The sequence below is a fragment of the Myotis nattereri genome (assembly GCF_964212035.1).
Source record: "Myotis nattereri genome assembly, chromosome: 5".
Taxonomy (NCBI): Eukaryota; Metazoa; Chordata; class Mammalia; order Chiroptera; family Vespertilionidae; genus Myotis; species Myotis nattereri.
Genome location: NC_138080.1, coordinates 98,595,849 through 98,619,186, shown reverse-complemented (window position 1 = coordinate 98,619,186; position 23,338 = coordinate 98,595,849). Strand labels below are relative to the sequence as shown.

General features: G+C 36.4%; 1 protein-coding gene across 1 annotated transcript; it reads right to left on the bottom strand.

Moving 5' to 3' along the window:
* Nucleotides 1–1,630: 1,630 nt before the first annotated feature.
* Nucleotides 1,631–22,687, bottom strand: HMMR (hyaluronan mediated motility receptor). The gene is made up of 17 exons (XM_081092186.1): nucleotides 22,402–22,687; nucleotides 21,653–21,732; nucleotides 21,112–21,159; nucleotides 18,384–18,572; nucleotides 17,276–17,362; nucleotides 17,087–17,187; nucleotides 15,663–15,737; nucleotides 15,350–15,528; nucleotides 14,691–14,893; nucleotides 12,956–13,170; nucleotides 9,621–9,737; nucleotides 7,518–7,664; nucleotides 6,872–7,024; nucleotides 6,686–6,785; nucleotides 5,664–5,840; nucleotides 4,024–4,186; nucleotides 1,631–3,468 (listed from the first exon to the last, which is right to left on the bottom strand). The coding sequence occupies exons 1-17, from the start codon at nucleotides 22,517–22,519 to the stop codon at nucleotides 3,449–3,451; spliced, it is 2,172 nt and encodes a 723-aa protein (XP_080948312.1). The 5' UTR covers nucleotides 22,520–22,687; the 3' UTR covers nucleotides 1,631–3,448.
* Between the last annotated feature and the right edge of the window lie 651 nt (nucleotides 22,688–23,338).

Sequence of the window (23,338 nt, the reverse complement as noted above, 5' to 3'; positions counted from 1 at the left end):
GAGAATCATTGATCAGTTGCCTCTCGCACACCCCTTACTGGGGATTGAGCCCATAGCCCAGGCTTGTGCCCTTGACCAGAATCTAACCCGGGATGCTCTACCCAGAGCCAAACCAGCTAGGGCATTCCTTCGTGTATTCTTATTTCCACTTGGCATCACTTTTCTCCTGCCTGAAGGACCTTTCAGATTTCTCCTAGCGTGGATCTGCTGGTGATAATTTTTTAGTCTTTTTATGTCTATAATAATTTTATCATCTTTGTTCCTGAAAACTATTTTTGTTCTAGGCTTAGTTTTCTTCATCACTGCTTTTCAGCAATTTGATTGTGATCATCATATTTCTTATTCTTAGGATTCATTGTGTTCCTTGGCTCTGCAGGCTTACAGTTTTCATCGTAATTGGAAAATGCTTCCACCAGTAATTCTTCAAATAATTTTTCTGTCCCCTCCTTTCCTCCTCTGGGAATTCCAATTACACATATATCAGCCTGCCTGAAGTGGTCCCAGAGCACCGTGGTGCTCTGTTCATTTTAAAATCTTGTTTCTGCGTTTCATTTTGGACATTCCTATTGCCGTTGCCAAGTTCACTAATCGCTCCTTTTGCAATGCCTAATCTGCTGTCATTCCCATTGAGAGTACTATTTTTCCATCTCACACATTGTAGTTTTTGCAAGTTTGATTTGGGTCTTACTTCCATTACATGTTTTTACTAGGTTTTGGTATGTATGGTTTTGATGCCCTCTGGTAATTATAACCTCTGTGTTAGCCCTGGGTGGATTATTTTCTTCATTAGGGGTAGTGTTTTCTGCCTTTCTACAGAACTGGATGTTAGAAACTGTGAAATTTACCTTTGTAAGTGCTTCATATTTTAATAATCCTGTAATATTCTTGAGCTTTGTTCCAAGGTGTAATAGCATTGTCTAAAAAACACACAAACCAATGTACGTACCTTAATTAAAAAACACTTTATTGCTTAAAAATGCTAATAATCATCTGAGGTTTCAGCAAGTCATAATCTTTTTGGTATCAATAGACTTGCTTGACATAGGGTTGCCACTAATCATCAATTTGTAAAAAACACATCATCTGCAAAGTACAATAAAGTGAAGTGCAATAAAATGAGGTATACCTATATTCCCCAATACTGAGGCTAAATCCTTCTGTACATCCTACTCAACGCCTTATACGTCCTTAGGTTTGTCCAGCTTGGCTGGTAGTCACAGGCAGTATTTCTAGCCTTGTGTCAGCTTTGAGCACTGTTACTTCTAATTTTGGGGGGGTGCTTCTCTCCCTGGCCTCACAAGTAGTTTCCTCACATGCACAACTGATGAAAACTTAAGGGACCCTTGGCTGACCTCGAGTTTTCTCTCTGTGCAATTTTCTCCTTTCTCGTACTCTGTCCTGCCAACTCTGGCCATTTTGGTCTCCTCACATCTCAGCTCTGTCTTTTCAACTCTGGTGCTTGGGTGGGCTCTGCCTGTGTTCCCCTCTCCTACATCATTTGAAAATTCTCTCAAGGCTGTCATCAGGGAACAATGATAGGGCTCACCTTGATTTTTCCCATCACTCAGGGATTGTTGTCTCATGCCTAGCATCTTGAAACTCATTATTTTGTATATCTTGTCTAGTTTTTGATAGTTTTAGGGGTGTGTGTGTGTGTGTATGTGTGTAGGGTAGGGTGAGGAACAATAAATTTGATCCCTGTTACTCCATTTTTAGTAAAAGCAGAAGTCTTGGAACTATTTGATTTTATTATACAAATTTCCTAATTTCTACATTTCCTCTGAACTTAATTAAAATGACATTTAAAAATTCAACTATGTATTAAGTTCCAATAAAATCATTTATTGTGGCCCTAACCGGTTTGGCTCAGTGGATTGAGCATCGGCCTGCAGACTGAAGGGTCCCAGGTTCGATTCCGGTCAAGGGCATGTACCTTGGTTGCGGGCACATCCCCATTAGGGGGGGTGCAGGACGCAGCTGATCAATGTTTCTCTCTCATCGATGTTGCTAACTCTCTATCCCTCTCCCTTCCTCCCTGTAAAAAAATCAATAAAATATATTTTAAAAAATCACTTATTGTGAAAAGCTATTCTGATTGTAATAATCTTTGTTGGTCCCTCAAGGGGGAGATATTATTTTAAAAGGTGGATTATAATGTACTAACTGTGTAAGTCAGAAACTTTAGATGGAGTATTACCACTCTCTAAATATATACTACCGTTTGTAATTCTAGAGACAAGGTAGGTCGGGGAGGGCAGAGATAATAAATATACCTTAAATGGAAGCATTAATGTAACTTCATATAATATGAGTTAATGACTTAATGTGTGATCTTTATTTCACATTTCAGAAATACTAATCCATCATCCAGTAGTTAGGCCGATGCCAAGCAATAGAAGAAAAATTCTATTTAGTTAAGTGCTCTCCCCCTTCTAGGAGCATGCTGGTGCCTTTCCCTTGCCCCTGTTCTTCACACAGGCCTGCATCTCCTAAACTCGAAGGGTCCCCATGAAACTAGCAACCGGGGGAGCAGTGGGCAGCAACAACTCGTCCTGGGCTAACCCCCTGCACCTGTCCCCAAGGGCCCCTCTCCTCTGACTTCTCAATGAGCCAGAGCAGCCCTGCCGAGGCTCTCCTGTTGTTTCTTCTGTCCTAAACCCTTCCTTATTTCACTGTCCCAGCTTTAATAAACAGCCTCTCAAAATAAAAAAAGGTATTTCAGATTTTTAGTGTTTCTCAGGTTTTTTATGCATTTAAGAATTAACTGCAGAGTTTGTTTCAAATGTAGATTTGTTTCATCCCAAAACTCAGATTTTAATTTAGTAGGACTGGGATGGAGTCTAGAAATCTGCAAATTATTGACCAGCTCAGTGACTCTGACAAGAGATGACTATGGAATTAGGCATGCCCTTACTTCTTGCTTGAACTGGATAAATGGGCGATGGGTAAAACACACTGACCATTTTTAGGAGAATAAATGTAGAGGCAAGAACAAGCCAAGGTATTTTGTCTTAGCTTAAGAGATTCAGATCAGAAAAGCCATCCAGGATCAAACTAAAAAACTGGGTATTAGGATCTTGAAACAACCTTTAGTTTCAGAATAGGGGAGTAATAACATAAAAGTGATTTTTAAAGGAAGGCTGATTGCTGGGATGAGTTGTAAAGCTGGAAAGCCAAGCAGAAGGTTTACAATGAAGTGACGAAAATGAACATTAGGGAGGAGGTACCGACAAGAGAAAATAAAATGTCAGAAGACATATGGGTAAAAACGTTGAACTTGCTTTCAGATACCTAAAAATAGGAAGTTAATATTAAATACATTTTAAAAGTATCCATTACAAACATCACAATAACAGCAACAACAATAACAACAAGAATAAGAATAAAATAATCTTCAATTTGGTTTTTCAGATCTTTACTTGCATGATTCTTGAAACTCCATAGGAGCTCAGTAGCAGTTTGTATTGCCTGGAGGGATTATTAAAAAGAGGTGTTAGTGTCCTAAATCAACACCAGTTCATCAGTCAGTATAAACTAAAAACGGGCATCTGCTATCTTTTGTAAGGTGGACGAAGCAATGTTCACATTCTGTAGCATAGTTTTATTTATATTTCTTCATTCACTGTTTCAATCCATTTTGATTTATTGTCAATGATACCAAGATTCACAATCAAGAGAGAATACCTACTTCTCCAAAACTACAAATTAGACATTGAGGTTAAAATGCTAAGTGTGTGTTACAGGGAATAGTTCTGGTTGGGGGGCAGGTAGGAACAAAAAAGTCAGACAAGGCTTCAAGGAAGATGGAGTTTCAATGGGCTTGAAGGACAGATGGAATCTGGAGACATGGAAAATATAAAGTATGGAAGGAGGAAAGAAAAGGCATCTCACACAAAAATTTCAGAATTTCTTTCATAACAGAAACTGTAAAAAAATTTTTCAGTTCATAAAAATGATTAATTTGCTAAATGTTCTAAAAGCAAATCCAAAGGAAGATGACACTTCTATGCATTCATTTCTTACCTTCTTTTAATGGGGTTTTCATAACAAAATTTTCTTTACTTTCATGAAGAAAAGCCTTTGAAGGATCAAAGCGTCTGATGCCCAGAACTTTATTCAACTCCTCCTGAAGGTTTCTCTCACTTTGCTTTATTTTAGCAAGCTGAGAGCGGAGCTTTGACACCTCCTGTGTAAAAAAAAAAAGTAGACAATAAACAATTATTTAAGATCACGTTGGTAAAATGTGTAACCAATGTTACTGACAAATTCCAAAGTCCCTCAGATATCAAACCAAATGGCAAAAATCACTACTAGATAGAGGCTTTCAGACTATGAAGTTAGTCTGGCCGGCGGGACTCCATTGGTTGGGCATTGTCCTATGCACCCAAGGGTTGCTGGTTCTATTCCTGGTCAGGGCACATGCCCGAGTTGCAGGCTCCATCCCTGGTAGGGGGTGTGCAGGAGGCAGCTGATCAACTTTTCACTCCCACACCAATGTTTCTCTCTCTTCCTCTCTCTCTAAAATTCAGTAATAAATGCTGAGATCAACTTCCAGCATGAGGACCTGAGGGACTCCACTGACCTGCTTCCTAGTGAAACTAAACATTAGAAAAAGGCAGAAAGTAGATTAGTGATGGGAGGGAGGAGTGGATGAGAAGATAGGGAGATAATAGCTAAAGGGTAAGGGGTTTCATTTTGAGGTAATAAAAATGTTCTAAAATTGACTGTGGTGATTGATGGCTGTAGCTATCTGTACATATACTAAAAACCACTGAGTTGTACACATTAATGGTGTGTGAATTATCTATATGTGTGAATTATCTATATATGTAAAAGCCTAAGCGACCATTAGGACTGGATAACTAGACAACTGGACGAGCTATGATGCGCACTGACCACCAGGGAGCAGATGCTCAACGCAGGAGCTGCCCCCTGGTGGTCAGTGTACTCTGACAGCCAACCTCCCGTAGTCCCTCCCCCCAGCCAAACTCCTTTGGTTCCCCCCCTCCCCACCCCGCAGGCCCAAATCACCCCGATTGCTCACTAGGCTAAGGGACCCCACCCATGCATGAATTCGTGCACCGGGCCTCTAGTATTTCAATAAAGCTGTTAAAAAACTTAAATGCCTAACTAGTTTTGAACACTGCCTATCATTATAGTATTTACTTACATCAAGGATTTTTCTACTTTACAAATAGAAATGGATATGTAAACCTTTCTGAATCTTTCCAATCATTTTTTAGAGAGAATGGAAGGGAAGGGGAAAGACAGAGAGAAACAGCGATGTCAGAGAGACACATTGATTTGTTGCCTCCCACACGTGCCCCGGCCAGGGCCAGGAACCGAGCCTGCAACCGAGGTATGTGCCCTTCACCAGAATCGAACCTACAACCCTTCAGTTTGTGGGGCGACACTCTAACCACTGAGCCAAATCGGCTAGGGCTCTAGTAATTTTCAACATACTAATGAAGTAGTTAGAAAACCTGAGAACATTAATACCCATCTGGTCAACACTGTAAAATAAAATAAAATAAATCCTTAATTGTTAGATGGACTATCACTTTTTTCTGATACCAAAGTCCTTCATTTTACTTAAATGTTATAAATAGAATAAAAAATACCCCACCCCAATATCTTCAGTAGGACTGTGTTATTTTACAAACCGATTTGAGTTGGCTATTTTCATCTTTCAATTTCACAACATGCTTGATTTTTTGCTTTAGATTCTGATGGCCCAATAATTTAGCATAAGAATCGCTTAGTTTATTTAGTTGGTCCTGAGCTGCACCATGTTCATTCAACAAAGCCTGTTTCTCTGCTTCAAATGCATCCAGTTGTAGCTGAAAAATAGTTTTTTTTTATATAAAGTTAAGACTTAAAACTGTTAAATCTTACTTGTCTATATAAATTATATAGAAGACAAAGTTAAAATAAAATTTAAAAATGAACAAAAACAGATTTTGTTAACATATTCTCAGAGCTCTCCATAAATGAGACTTTAAAAAAATTTTTTGTGTTTTTCATTTCAAAGATCATAAAAACAGGGAAAGAAACAAGAAGACTAGGCTGGCCAGCCTAATTTGTATCAACTGGATCATATTATAACCAGAACTCCTAATCTACTGAAGTGCCAAGATTAGCATTTATCCTTTGGCTATCTTAAGATCAGTGTATTAACTTGAGATACACTGAGAAAGATCATAACAAAATAATTATCACAAATTTACATAGATTAATGATCAAAAGAAACTTCTAAGCTATTAACTTTAAGTCTCTTATTAGGAGGTATTTTCTAGATCAGCCGTGGGCAAAATTCGGCCCGTTTGAAATGAATAAAACTAAAAAAAAAAAGACCGTACCCTTTTATGTAATGATGTTTACTTTGAATTTATATTAGTTCACACAAACACTCCATCCATGCTTTTGTTCCGGCCCTCCGGTCCAGTTTAAGAACCCATTGTGGCCCTCGAGTCAAAAAGTTTGCCCACCCCTGTTCTAGACTATAAAGGCTTTACTAAAATATGTATGCATAATAATTTGACAAAATTTATAAGCCTTCTTTAATAGGAAGTTAAATTGGCACTAGATGCACAGCAAAATGGTCTTTCAGAAAAACCAAGTCACTGTCGTGATAAAGCGAATAACTAAAACAAACATGAGTTACATTCAGTCCTATTTGACACACCTGAAAAGGCTTTGTTTTATTATATAGCTCTTCATAAAGGAGACGCCACTTATTCATTTCCTCAGTTAATTCTGCCACTGTATTTTCTTTTCCAGCTTTTCTGTAACAGAAAATTAAATTAAAGACACAGTGTATTCGAAAAAAAAAATTGAGGCGTGTGGCACCTGGGTTCGGAAGCGTGATTACCTTGCTGCTTCCTCTTCCAGCTGCTTCTTAAAGTCTTCACCTTGTTGCTTGAGCTGGTTCTCCAGATCACTTATTTTTTGGAGAGAAGAAACTGTGATTTCTTTAATTTCTGCTTCTTTAAGTGCTGCTCTGGTCTGCAGATCTAGAAGCATCCTAGATGTTTGAGAGAGAAGAGTCCACTAAACATTTTATAACCATTTAATTACTTTTTGTTCTTTTCCTTTATTTTTTAAAATTTAAGGACTTCTTTGAGAACTTTATATTTTTACCTAAATTCTTTTTAAAATATATATTTTGTATTATTGATTTCAGAGGAAGGGAGAGGGAGAGAGAAATAGAAACATCAATGATGAGAATCATGGATTTACTGCCTCCTGCATGCCTCACACTAGGGATCAAGCCCGAAACCTGGACATGTGCCCTGACTGGGAGTCCAACAGTGACTTCCTGGTTCATAGGTGGATAGATGCTCAGCCATTGAGCCACGCTGGCCGGGCTTAACTAAATTCTTTATTTGCAGTTTGAGATCACCCAAAGCAAACCATGAAACGAACTACAACTCCCTGCATCACTTGGTAGCTGGCTTTCAACAACATTGTCTTAATGGTTTGAGGGCCACAAGCATGGTTTTATTTTTACTACATACCTTGCATATTCTTGATTTGAGCTCTCAGTTGCCAATATCTGATGCTGAACATCCTCTGCACTTTTCTCGGCCTTGGCCACTTTTTCCTTAAGTGATGAGTTCTCCAGCTTAAGATCTTCTATCTCACTAGCTGTTAATGCTTTATAGCTTATTAACAAGAAGAATAAGTTAACATACACATGACAAATATGTAGCTCATAAATTTATAGTTTATAAAATTTTAGGTAAGGCACAAAAAATTTTCAGTATCTATTTATGCACTTATACAAGTAAGAATTCAATGTTCTGAGGTCAGTGCTAATGAGCTTATACTGCATAGGCTTTTCATTCCAATAAAAAAAAAATCCAGTGACTACTATGTGCAGGAAGTATGCATACAGAGATTTAAAAAAATCAACTACCAAACATAAAAATTATTCTAAAACAAAAATCCTACAATCCCTGCACTTTCTGTCAGAGTTCATGGTCTTGTGGGGAAGATAGGAAAATGCCTCTCCAGGTTTTCACAGAATATTTGAAAAAATAAGTATATAATTAAATTTGGGGTAAGAGTTATGAAGAAAAACTACAGAGCTCCTTAAGCTAATAAAACAGAGTAGACTATATTTTGGTTGGTGATTCAGAAAAGGCCTGAGGAATTCAGTTAAGTTGAGACATGATGGATAAGGAAGATTTTGCCAGGCAGTTAGGGCAAAGTATTTCAGAGGGAAAAGATGCTCAGAGGCAGGTAGACCATAGGGCATGAAAAGATGAGACTGGAGTGCTACTAAAATTGGAATGATACAGAGAAGGTTAGCATGGACCCTGTGCGAGGATGATACACAAATTCCACATTTTCAAGCCAAACAAAGAAACAAGAAGAAAAAAGATGAGCCTGGAGCCTAATAAATAAGAGAGGCAAGAGCAGGAGCTAGTGAGGACTGAGGCCACTCATCACTGCAGGGCACCATGGGGTTACCTGCGGTCTCTAAGTGTGTGGCCTACCCTGGAGACATGAGGAGAACAGACTGGGGAAGGTGCACAGGGACACACTGGAAGATTAAATACAAGATAACTATCAGTCCCGGTGAGTGAAAAGGCTTTGACTAAGGAGCTGGCAATGGAAAGATGTGAGATCTCTTTTGGAGGCAGAATTTTTTAAAATTCCAGAAATAGATTAAGTGTTAGGAAAAAGGGAGAGAAAATGATCAAAGATGACACTAAGATTTATGGAATGAGAAGGGAGGAAGATGTCACTGACTGATATAAAAAAGAATGAGAGACTAGAGGTAGAAAGAGATAGAGAGAAGATCAAGAGTTGTTTTAGACATGTTGCTATTGGAAGATAGTCAGATATTTACTCGGAGATGTCAAGTAGGCAGCTGGGTAGGTGGATACAGAGCTGAAAGGAGACGTGTGATCTGAAGGAATAAATCTTAATGGTATTAGCATAGTGATGGTGAGTGGATTCACAGAATGGCTAAGGCACTATCTTTCAAAGTAGCAAGACGGGAAATTCCTTTACAGGATTGAGAACAACATTAAAACCTGCCTAATATAAAATTTATATAACTTATATTTCTACTGTGACAGAAAAATTATAATTAAAATAGATACCTACATATATTAGTACATGATATGTGTGTGCATATGTGTATTATATATAATATATCACATGAAGATCACTAGGAAAGAAGGTACTATTCAATGAATGGACACTAGGCAATTCATTATCCACATAGAAAAACAAAAATAAATTTGATCCCGATATCACTACACACAGAAATCAGTTCTAGGTGAAAAAGTGAAAAGAGAAACTGAAACTTTTAGAAGAAACACAGGTGACTGTCTTTATGTTCTTTGGGGCAGAAAGAAGTTCTTAAATGAGATGCAAAAGTGTTCACATAAGAATCTACAAACTTAGCCACACTGAAATCAAAGGGAAATTACTATACATACTAAGACTAACATGCAACACTAAATGCCCATTTATGGTTGGTCATTATGGAATTTAAAGTGATTCTAATAATTTTATTTGTGCAATTGATTTTGTTGTTCAGTTTTTCCTAAGTACCTCTCCCTGCTCTTATTATGTTTGAGAGTACAGGCTCCCAATAAAAATACCTTTCGAATTGAGCAGTAACATCTCCAAGGTTTTGCTCTGCAGTATTACACCTTTCCTGCAAAAGCAGGGTGGCCTGAGTGTGAGCAGCATTACTTCCCTCCAGTTCAGCTTCTTTCCTAAAAAAAAATGGAACAATGAAAAGATAAACTACTAACTACAATCATTGCCCTAAGAAAGAAGTTAGTATTTACCTTTGACACTCTTGGTGTCAAAGGTGAATCCCAAACCTTCCTGTTTACATTAGCTTCTGGATAGCTTAGATGTAAATTTATGAACGACTACATCTAAAAGCATGGTTACTATGTAGGACTTCATATTATCTTTCCTGTTCTTTTTTACTTTTGTTGTCATCCTCATTTACTTATTTCCACACTTATCTTTTTATATCACATGTATGTATGTAGTTAAACATTTTTTGGGAAGTAGGATAAAAAGACTCAAATAGAATCTTAATAGCAACAGCTAAGAATGTGAAGAATTACTAGTTAAAAAGCATTTGTACTGAATAAAATTTAATTTTCTGCTTGTAGACATTTAAGAAATACTTAGTACAGTTAAAGATACTTTGTTTTAAAAGGTATAGAATTAACCCTGACCAATTTGGCTCAGTGGATAGAGCATCAGCCTGTGGACTGAAAGGTCCCAGGTTCAATTCCGGTCAAGGGCATGTACCTTGGTTGCGGGCACATCCCCAGTGGAAGGTGTGCAGGAGGCAGCTGATCGATGTTTCTCTTTCATCGATGTTTCTAACTTTCTATCCCTCTCCCTTCCTCTCTGTAAAAATCAATAAAATATATATATTTTTAAAAAAGTTATATTATGTAGATTTATTTTGATTGTATCAATAACCCACATAAATTGTTATTCAAAGATTCAACAACTTATTAAATAATATATATTACAAAATGATGATATAATTTTTAGATATGCATATGAGCTTATGAGATTTTTTAAAGAACATTTGGAACTAAAAACTATAAATAAGAAGCATTATTCACTTACAGATTAAGTTTGACACTGAGACAAGATAACAGCTGGTCGAATTCATTCTGTAATGAGTAGGGGACTTAAAAAAATATACACACAGCAGCTAAAAGCAATCAAATCATACTAATGGGTTTATAACAAAACATTATCTTTCCTGCCCCCTAGAGGCATCACTTTCAACTATCTTAGTTTTCCTTTTTAGCATAAAATTTCCAGGCTAGAAGAGATGGACCACAGAAACCATCTCATAAAACTATTTTATATATAATGAAATAGAAAATTATGGATATTAAGATTATCTTGCTCATAGTCACACAGCTAGTAGCAAAATATTTATCTCCTGACTTCTGGACAGTTCTCTGAGTCAGAATAAATGATCATGTCAACTTTCTTTCTGAAACTGAAATCATCCTCTCAGGCACTTAAAGCACCTGTCCCCTGAGACTGGCTGCAATATCGAACAATCCCCTAATTACATTTGGTACTGCTCCTGCAAAAGCAGGTATATATATAAAACCTTGGTGTGCTTTTTAAAATTTTACTTATTTATTTTACTTTATTTTTTAAAACACCATTTATCTCCATAGCTGTTTCTTTTTTTTTTAAATCACTAAGCATTAAAAAAACAAACAAACAAAAAACAGAAAAGAAATTAATAACAAAAGTATCCAACAAGAGATACTCATAGTTCTAGACTTATTACATGTAGGCTCATGTCTAGTCTATGGTAGGAAATTTTATAGTGAAGAATTCCCAAGGATTCAAATAATATAATTATTTTATTTGTAATCTGAACTCAATAGTCAACTTGGACATTTTAATTTAAGTAAATGTAGTGGAGGACACATAACATGATGAAAGCAATATGGAACTGCAGTAAAAAAAAAATGAATGAGATCTCAGTCTTTCTATTTCTAATAATACGTTTCTTATTATTTATATCTATGTTTTTATTTATTTCAGAGACAGTAAGGAAGAGGGAGAGATAGATAGAAACATCAATGAGGAAAGAAAATCATTGATTGGCTGCCTCCTGCACCCCCGCTGTACTGGGGATCGAGCCCGTAACCCGGGCACGTGCCCTGACCGGGAATCCAATATGACCTCCTGGTTCACAGTTGACGCCCAACCACTGAGCCATGCCGGTGAGCCATTCCTTATTTTTTTTATTTTTATTTTTTAATATATTTTATTGATTTTTCACAGAGAGGAAGGGAGAGAGATAGAAACATCGATGAGAGAGAAACATCGATCAGCTGCCTCTTGCACATCCCCCACCGGGGATGTGCCCACAACCCAGGTACATGCCCTTGACCGGAATCGAACCCAGGACCTCTCAGTCCGCAGGCTGACGCTCTATCCACTGAGCCAAACCGGTTTCGGCCATTTCTTATTTTTTTTTTTTATTTTATTGATTTTTTACAGAGAGGAAGGGAGAGAGATAGAGAGTTAGAAACATCGATGAGAGAGAAACATCGATCAGCTGCCTCCTGCACATCTCCCACTGGGGATGTGCTTGCAACCCAGGTACATGCCCTTGACCGGAATCGAACCTGGGACCTTTCAGTCCGCAGGCCGACGCTCTATCCACTGAGCCAAACCGGTTTCGGCCATTTCTTATTTTTTAATGTTTCCCAGTTCTAGTTGTTTTTTCCCCCATTTTGCTTTTTGATTGTTATTTCTGAAGTGTTTGTTCTCCTTCAAAACAGGTAATTAAAGATATAACTCACACTAAGTAAACTGATGTACACGTATACAAAAATGGAAATGGGTCTTATTAAAGGGTGGGAAACTTAATATTGAGGTGTATTTTTCTAAATCTATTATTATTGTAACACTAATGTCCCATCATTTTTAAAAAATATGAGAGTAATTATAGGATCTACAAAATTTTGGTCATTTAAAAAAAATGTATTTTATTAATTTTACAGAGAGGAAGGGAGAGGGATAGATAGAAACATTGATGAGAAACATTAATCAGCTGCCTCCTGCTCGCCCCCTACTGGGAATTGAGCCAGCAACCAAGGTACATACTCTTGACCAGAATCGAACCCAGGACTCTTCAGTCCATGTGCCCACACTCTATCCACTGAGCCAAACTGGTTAGAGTTGGTCATTTTTGAATTAAAACTCTTAAACCACTGGCTTTAAATAAAGAAAGGGCTTGGCTTTTATGTTGGCTGTCATACTTACCTATATGTACATCCTATGCATGTACTTTCTCCTTACTGGCAAAATAATTCTAACCTCGCCCACTTGCATGATTGATATGAGAATCCCAAGAATGTACTGGAAAAATACTTTGTAAAATCTGAAGTCATATGTATAAAGTCGTATTAATACAAACCCCTTCAGCTTTTCTTCCAGAAGTTTCAGTTCTTCAGATCTAGCTTTTGTCTCCTCTTCCAGCTGTTTGACCAACTTTTCAGATTTTTCCTCCTTTTGCTGTAATTTATCTAGCTCATCCAGAGCTTGCTTTAATTCTTCCTCAAAGAGATTCTTCTCTTTCATCATGTCCTCTTGAAAAGAACAGAGCTTCTGCTGAAGACTAGAAGATAATTCCTACATTCAACAGAAAACCACCAAAATAACTCAAAAGGTTTAAATAACTTAATTTAATAATTTATGAGGTTTTATTAAGGACAGAAAAATGTACAGCTAATGAAGACTATAAAATTCAAGATTCTCAAGGAATTTGAAAAATAAGAAGATATCATATTCACTTTGTCAGGGAGTATATCCTGTAACTTGTCAACATTGTGATAAATGTTACTTTAGTCTTTATCCTATGCAACACATATACACAAACCTACTACTTGTAAAACTAAAATCATATTCTACAACTGGCTTTTAAAACATATTTTTGTCATATGACATTATATAAAAAGGACTGTGATTTCAATGTTATATGAAAATATTTTAGAGTTATATGAGTACACACCAATAAAAAGATAAATATAAGTATATCACAATTGTAAAAATTGTTGACATCATCAATAAAGAGAAAATTGCCTTGACTGCTCCCCATTCCAATCTTACTTTTCCCACTGCAGAGATAACCACTACTTTGATTATATACGCTTTAACGCTTTTATTACTTATATAATACTTCTTAAAATATGAAAGATATATACTGTGTATATAAAAGTCATTTAAAAAACACAAAAATGGTTATTGAGATTTTTAAGTTGGTACATACAGATCTATTTAATTCCTTTAGTCTTTGTAGGTTCCTCAACAATACAATATTTATATAATATTGTCCAACTCTCAGCAAGGGTCTTTTTCTATCAAACGTTTAAATTTGTGCCAATCGTATAAGTGAAAAAGAAAAAAAGGATTTCCATTTCTTTGATTACTACTAAGGTAGAACATCTAGTAACTGTTACAGGCTATCTGAATTTCTATTTCTAAGAATTATGTATTTCCATCCTATGCCCATTCTTTCTTAGTGGACTATCTTTTTTCTCATTGATATGCAAAATGTTTTTTATATAATCTGGACTATAAAAAAATGTCACTTTCGTTTCTCATATAATCATATGCTTTTTTTCAACGTAACTGTAAATGCCTATGTAGTACTCTAACAAGAGTGGGCTGGTAAAGATCTTTAAACAGTTTCCTTAATTTTGCTTTCTCTGTTGCTTGTAATTTTTTCACATTATCAATACCCCTGTGGTAAACATAAAAAAAATGTTTTGTTTTGTTTTTTTATTTCAGAGAAGGGAGAGAGAGAGAGAGAGAGCAATAGAAACATCAATGATGTGAGAGAATCATCAGTCAGCTGCCTCCTGCATGCCCCCTTCTGGGGATTAAGTCTGAAACCCTGGCATGTGCCCTGACCAGAATTGAACCATGACCTCCTGGTTCACAGTTTGACATTCAACCACTGAACTATACCAGCCGGGCATTAACCCTTTGCAGTTAAATCTGCTGCATAACCATGATTATTTCCTCAGGATAAAATTCTAAAAGTAGAATTGGTGGATCACAGGATATATACAATTTTAAGGTGTCCTGACCACAAGGAAATGTATGACATAAAATAAGTACTAGTTTTATTTTACATTATAGAAAACTACCTTCTCTTGTTGCAGAAGTGAATCAATTTGCAACTCCTTTTGTTGTAACTCCTTCTCTTGTTGCAGAAGTGAATCAATTTGCAACTCCTTTTGTTGTAAGTCCTTTTCATGTTCTTGTTTTTCAAGAATTAACTTCTCTTTTAAGTTTTGCAGTTCAGAATTCAGATGTTCATCCCGTTCTCTGTCCCTGCTGATGAGGTCTTCTAAGAAAGAGAAATGTTAACAATGCTGTACGCAGATATGAATACTAACCTTGGACCCAGATTCCCATTATATTTCATTATACATACGTTTCATTAACATACATAGCATGTTAACAGAGATCAAGTATTTTCAAAGGAAAAAAAACCCTCTACGGTTTATATCATTACTCTATATAATCATATAATAACCCCCCACACCTACATCTATGTACCTACCAATTTTAAATGGCTACCGAATGGAGAAGTCAAATAATGCAAAATTGTATATATTTACAAGGTAAGCAACATATTAAATAGAATATACATTATAAAAGACTAAATTCTCATAACTAGAACAGAATTTTTTGTTATTTACATAATTATTTTAAAAAGTTGTTTTTAAACATATCAGTGCTTTTCTTAAATGCTATATATAGTACTTAGCTGAAGACAGTAATACTACAAACACTTGAATACCTTTTTCTTTTTCAAGCAGCTGACATTTAGCATTCAGGTCTTTTACTTGTTCAGACAACGTAACAATATTTTCTTCAAGAGACTGCTTAAGGCTTAAAACTTCGTAATTCTTCTCTTTCAAATTTTCTTCTAACTGGGCAACGTCTAACTTGTATTTTTCCACTTGATCTGAGGCACAACTGCATTAAAACAAACTATTTTGAAGAGCACATCTATTTAAGCATAGGAAAAATTAACTGAAAAGAGATGAAAATGATGTATTCATCACACTTCAACAAAATGAGGGCTGATTTAAAACCACTATTGATATTACCTTATTTCTTCAATGTATTCCAAGAGTTTTTCTGTTTCAGATTTTTCACCAATCTTTTCTTTCTGTATTGAAACACTAAAAAAAGGGTGTATATATTAATACATACAATGATCACATGATGCTTACTCTGTACCAGATACTGCTGTATCTTGCAGGCTGATGCAAGAGTCTAAACTCTGAACTATTAATTTATGTGACATCTCAAGTTGGCAATTTAACATATGCAAGTAGGAGACCTAAGTTTTTTTAGATGAGAAGCTTTCCAAATATATACTGATAAAAGGGCTGTAATAATGAGAGTCATCATCTACAGCACTCCAAGTGTCAGAAATAATCTTTTTTGTAGCTTTCCTGGCTTCCCCACCCACCACACATACAAAATAGCATCTGTATGCCATAAAGCCTTTGTTCTAAGCTGTCTTATATGCAATTACTTATGTGTTTACCTCCTCCAAACACCTCAATTTAAGCAATGGGCAAAAGGCTTACATAGAGACCTTACAAAAGAATATATACGAATGGTCAATAAAAATATAATTGACAGTAATAGCATATAAATTAAAACCACAAATGAGATACTACTTCACAGGGCTGAAATCACACTGACGTCTAATGTTGGTGAGGGTGTGGAACAACTGGAACTATGATACATTGCTAACTGGGAGTGTAAAATGGTTCATCTACTTTGAGTTTTTGAAAATGTTATACACGTACCCTATGACCCAGGAATTCCATTCCTATTTACTCAAGAGAAATAAAAACATATGTCCACAAAAGGGCATACGTAGCAGTCTCATTCATAATAGTCAGAAACTGAAAACCCAAATGTTTATCAACAGGAGAATAGTAAACAGATGGAGGTTTATACACACATGCATGCAATAATAAATGTGCCCCCCCAAAGCCAAACTAATTTATGACAATGGAAGTCAGAGTGGTTGCGGGGGTGGGGGGTGGGGAGTGTTACCCAGGGAGGAGCAGGAACAGCAGGCATGGAGGAACTCTGTGAAGGGATGGCAGTATTCTCTACCATATTCGGGTGGGGGTTATTCAGGTACATACAACTGTCAAAAGTCATCAAACTGACTACTTGTGATCTGTGTATTTTATTGTATGTTAGTGAGAGCTCAGCAGTAAAGACAAGGCTAGATTTGTGCATTAATCACAGCCTCCTATACCGTGCTTCTCAATTTGGGTCCACTTTACCACTTCCACAAGATTAGGCTATTAGAAAGCTTATGAGGCCTCTCCTCATCATTGATTCAGAAGATGTACACAAGTAATAATAATCGCGTATCTTTTCAGCCTAAATTGTTTGGGAATGAGTAAATCTCAACTATCACTTGGGAAAAGAAAAAGGGAATGAGAGGAAGGCCATGAGGTAAGTATTGTGGGAACACTTTCTCTTTCCTTTAGGCACTCACAGTTTCCCCTCGAGCTGTGCTACTTTCCCTTGAGACTCTTCCAGATTCTTCTGGGTGGCCTGCAGTTTCACCTCCATGCCTTGTTGTTTGGCCATCATACTCTACACAACAGAAATACGTTGCAGGAAATAAGGAATCGTTCAGATCCACAGAACCAGATGCAGCACACTCAGCAAAGGCATCACTCACCCTTATCTTAGTTTCTCTTTTGTTTCTAAGCTTCATCAGCTCAAGGCTTAGAATTCTCAGGTTCTTCTGGTTACTATCTTCAGAAAACTAAGTACAACAAATGTGAAAGCTTCAGAAATATGTTCTGCTAAATTATATAACAAATCACTGAAATATTGATTGATATTGATTAGTACCAGTTACTGGGACTGTTATTTGCCTGCAGCATATTCTAACAGAGCAAACAACCTTTGGAGAACCACAATTACTATTTACACTACTTATTGTTCTTGTCCCTCCTACTTCATGTGACTTTCTGGTTTATTTCTGAAAGTAGTTTGGGTGGTCACCTGCCTCTATATACTGGAAAGTTCATTGCAAGGCTCTAAAATAAACTTCTTGGAGAAGATTTCATAAAGGGTGTTTGCTTAACAAAATGCATTTAAATTGCCTGGTCTACTCTGAAATATGTGAGGGGCACGGAGTCCATCCAAAGCCAACTAAATCAGCTCTTCCTGGATGGGGCCCAGGAATCTGTTCCCTTTCCCATGGTTAATTCATATGCATCCTCACTCCCTTTGTAAGCAAAGAGCCCAGCACATAGGCTGTGAATAGATGGCTCTGAAACTGAACAGTGATTTACAGCCTCCTTCTACTTCTGTAAAAAGTGAAATGACCATGTTAAGACCTATTAGTATTGATAAACACAATTTATTGATTGAACATATTGATTCATTTTGCACTTCATTCCCAAAAGGATTTGAGATGGAAGCCGGCTATCATCCTACTCATTATTTCAAAGAAAGATCTTTAAAGTGACTTCTAGATGCAAATTCTGCAACTTTGATTAATGTCCTTATTTATGGAGGTTACTTTGAAAGAGGGGGAGAAAATGTCAGACATTAAAATAAAAAGTAACGTGTTTGTTTATAAATTCTCATGTGCTAGGCAACATAATAAAAAAGATACAATAATAATTCCTATTGGAAGTAGCTTAATATTTAAGGTACATTTAGTGAGGGGAAAAAAAGACTAAACTAGAGTCTAAAATTCCCCCAAAAAACAGTGTATGAGAAAAAGCATGTTTATTACTTGTTCAATTGTCAATATTATCATGTGGCCCAAATACCTTAGATTTGAGTAGCTCATTAGTCCTGGTTAATTCAGTAAGCTGCTTTTCCAGAGTAGTGTTGCTTGCAGAGAGAGACGTTTTCTCCCTGACTGCAGCGCTGAGCTTTGCTTCCATCTTCTCCAGCTCAGCTTCCAGATCCTGGAGACGCTTGTCCTGAGTACCCCGCTCCTGCAGGAGGACACGAATCTGGGTGGAAATAGGTGAGGAATGAACGATTCACAAACACGCCAGCGTAACTAGCTGCTACTGGTAATTAAAACATTAAAGTTCTAGGAAAATCTCTTACTGTGACACGATGCTCTGTGTGAACAATCATATTTAATTTATGACACATCTTAAAAATCTGTAAGCATTCCCAGCCACTGTGGCTCAGTGGTTGAATGTCAAACCATGAATCAAGAGGTCACCGGTTCGATTCCCAGTTCCATGCAAGAGGCAGCCCATAGATGTTTCTCTCTCTCTCCCTTCCTCTCTTTGTATAAAATCATTAAAAATATTTTTTATTTTAAGAGAAAGATCATTTCAGGAGGAAGACATAGGCTTCAATTTGTTGTGCACTTATATAACTTTAAAATATAAACAGCAAAAACTGACAGACTTAAAAGGGAAATAGATGAATTCACAGAACTAAAATTTTAAAGGTACCTCTTAGTAACTAATAGAATAATATCAGTATAAATATTTGAACAAAACTATTAACCACCTCGAACTGACATATATGGACCACTATACCTAACAAGTGCATACATATTTTTTTCTAGTGCACAGAAAACATCTACCAAACTAGACTATTTGCTGGGTATAAAAGTATCAAGAAAGCATAGCTGTAGTAAGTCGCATGGAAAGTATTTTGCATTCTTACTGGCTTTGTATTCATACTAATCTCAGTATTTTAAGCCAACATTGCTTAACTAAAAATGTATTAAGCACCACTTATGTGAACTAGAGGCTAGGGACTGACTGGGCTTTAAGAGTCCCTACCATAAGATTCACTATGCTTACATTATTGCTTTATCAGTGGTGTTTTTAGCATAGTATGATACAGTAGAAAAATAAACACTGAGATAATCTACATCATACTTTTTGCAACTAAAGAAGCTTAAGTTAAAAAAAAAAAAGGTTTGTAAACTCAAATACCTACATGGCTAAGCAGAAAACATAAACAAGTGAAGAGAGCCAGGTGAGGGCCGAAGAGCAAATGTGGGGATCTAAAGATGCAGCCCTGCACAGGCCAGGAGGGGAAAGTGGAAACAGTGTTTTCAGATCTGATTTTGCAACAGAAGGCAGAAATTTGAATTTGTTTTGCATGAAACTTTCCATTTAAATACTGACAACCAATTCAAGTTAAAAAAAACAACAGCAAATATTTTCGGGCTTAAATAAAATAGAGCTTTATTTGCTAAAAATCTCCATTCTAAAAGATTAACTACCATGTAACAGGGCAGCCCCAAGTGACCAGTTCTAATCCTGGCACTGCCACTTACATGCTATCTAACTGAGATTCACTGATTACTGCCCCCCCCCCCCCCCCGCCCCACCTCCATTCATCCCTTTCATGTAGGCTCAATAAAATGATAGCCTGGCCAGCATGGCTCAGTGGTTGAGCATTGACCTATGAGCCTGGAGGTCATAGTTCTATTCCGGGTCAGGGCATATGCCCCGGTTGCAGAATCGATCCCCAGTAGGGGGCGTGCGGAAGGCAGCCAATCAATGATTCTCTCTGACCATTGATGTTTCTATTTCTCTCTCCCTCTCCCTTCCTCTCTGAAATAAACTTAAAAAATAAAATAATAAAAATAAATAAAATGATAACCAATATTATTAAAAATAAATACAAAAGGATCAGGTCAACCAGGGCAGAGATTTGCAAAGTTACCTGGACATATTCTTGGTCCTAAGCCAATATTTTACTGTAATCAATGAAAAGCTTTAATAAATCAAAAGAATATGTCCACCAGAAAGAGTCAGTAATGGAAACATGGAGAAATTACTGCCGGAAAAGCAAAGCTGGCAGTGACCAGCTTAGCCCTGCTTAGGGAAGTAAGTGGTTCTTTAGGTCAGCTCAGCTCAATAGGAATTTCTGCCATGGTGGAGATGCACTGTCCAGTATGGTTGCCTCCCCTCACGTGGGGCTATTGAACACTTGAACTGTGACTAGTGCAACTGAAGAACTGAGTTCTTAATTTAATTTCCTTTAAATAGTCACATGTGGTAAGTGAGTACCATGTAACAGGGCAGCCCTAAATCATTTTATCCTTGAGGGAGGTGTATGCCACTGGTGCAGACAAATGCATCAGATTAGCAGAACTCCATTTAACTAACCTGCTAGCATTTTATGCTCACTGAGCAATTCCCCAGTTAGTCATTGTCTTAACATGCAGAGTAGCATACAGGAAAAGTAAATGTAAATACTGGATCTACATATAATTGTAGTAAACCAACATATTGATTTTTCATGATCATTTTTTCATTAAATGGGTTATCTTGAACCTGTCCCTTAGTAGGCTAACAACTTGACTTTGTCAGCATGCCACAAAGACACTCAGGCTCTGATACAGGGTCCAAGCCAAGGGACGATTACCCTGTAGGCACTGGTCTGAATGGTATATTTGCCATCCAGTGTGGCTCCTCAAACTGCAACAGAATCCCTGTCTCTTAATTCTATGTAACTCTTCCCATTATACACAGCACATTTGTTTTTCAATAAGTTGAAAGCATTGCTTACCTCTTTTTCCAACATCTTCAAGTCTTTATCATTCTTTTGAGATTCCTTCTATTTAAAAATCAAAGAATAGTGATGATCAAATTTTAGTGCCACAAACATCATAGCTGAATCTTATTTTTAGTTATCAGAAAAGATTAAGGATTCCAAACAGTTAATTTCTATTTTAAAAATTTCCCTGAGTCTATTACATACTTTGTAGGTGAGTTAGAGGGAAAAAGGTTCTTTAAATCTCAAAATATTTCAGGCTTAAAAGTTTTTATCTCAATAAAATTAGATTTGTGGTTTTGTTTTGTTTTTTTTTTCTTAAAAAGTCCAAAGAACAGAGGCAGAGCTTTATGAATAAAGCTACTGACTGATTCTTTCTAATGTTAAACAGCAATACATTTTGAATTTTTAATTATGCTATCTCATAAAGAAAAGACTCTTACAAAGAGTAATCAACTTAAACTTACAGGCTCAAAGAAGGGGGAAAATGCAAAGAAATAAAGACAAACTGAAATGGTACAGTTCATAAAACAGGTAGAACGTAAGATCACCTCACCTTTAATCCCAAAGTCTTAACTTTTCTTGCTGAAGCAGGCAAGGTAGTATCTTTGTCAACAGTAAGATTTTGTTGAGATTCTGCAATAAATTGTATCACAGACAAAACACAATTTCAAAATTTCTTATTGCAACTATTAGTGAAGCAATATGTTATTCTTTTCTTGGCTGTACATTTCTAAATAATTAGTTGCACAATATATTTTACACATCTAACATTTTTCTGATTTTCCTAATGTTCCCTGACAGAAGGCTAAGGTAATTAGCAAAAGGGAAATGAGCCCTAGTTGGTTTAGCTCAGTGGATAGAGCGTCAGCCTGTGGACTCAAGGGTCCCAGGTTTGATTCCAGTCAAGGGCACATGCCTGGGTTGTGGGCTTGATCACCAGTAGGGGGCGTGCAGGAGGCAGCCAATCAATAATTCTCTCTGATCATTGATGTTTCTATCTCTCTCTCCCTCTCCCTTCCTCTCTGAAATCAATACTATATATATATATAAAGGGAAACAACATATCCTTGTAAGTGTTTTGTATAATTTTCCTGATTATACAACAGTGTAATGATAAAAGTATTATTCTGTAGTAGAATCCATCAAATACAAAACATTTATTTTTCAAATACAAAAATTTAACTATACCTATAGTTTCACATTTTTAGAAATACCATAACAGCTTTAAATGTATATACAATTATTCATAACTTTAAAACTTACGAGATTATATAACCATTATTTTATTTTGGGATCCAGTACCTTTTTGTTTTTTAAATCTTTGTGATTTCTGAAAGGATACTGGTCCTTTCAATACTTCTGAAGTTTTCACATCATAAGCACCTGGAGATGGTGCACAACCTAGAGAAACAGAAAACATTAATATTTCTTCTAATGTCACTTAGAATCCTAAGTTAAAACATGCAAAGCAAAGTGAGTGATATAAATGTAAAAAATGCTATAAATAGACATTTTGTTCTTTCAAATGTAAAAATAGCACCCATTTGATATGAGAAACAATATCATCTTCCCAAATGCCCTTTATTTCAATTGGGTCAAAGGAATACCGGCAACTGAACAAAACAGCAAAGACAGTCTTGGGATGAACATTATGAAAGAACAAGCAACATGGTTTTCTTTTTAAGGATTGACTATAAGAAATTACATATTTGGAATCAATGCTACTCAGAGTCACTGAGGTTACCTACCATCAGATTCTAGAAATGAAGCAAATGAAAGTGTCTAGCCCTCAAGATTTAGCCTGGAAAAAAATGTATAGTGATAATCCATCTCTGCCTAATATCAATATATCAAAAAATTTATAACGCCATAGACTATATTTGTATGTCTCAGAAATTTATATTTTATAACCTCATGTAAGTAACTGGAGTCCCAAATTAAAGGCATTTCAGAGTGCTTATGTGTAGCAAATGTAAGATCTGACTTTCAGGACTCATAACAAAAATGTCATTAGCATAAAGCTTTATTTGATTGGAAATCAATAGAGTTATACTATTCTCTGAAAAGCTATTTACTTCAGAGTTTCATGCAAATAAATAGGAACAGCAAGGAGTTTGACAATCCCAAAGCAACTCCTACTATCCTCTGTTTTTCAAATGGGATGATAAAAGCTCACTGGCACATCTTTACTAGCATTTTTTTTTTAAAAGTGAAACAACAGAAAATATCCGTGTACTCA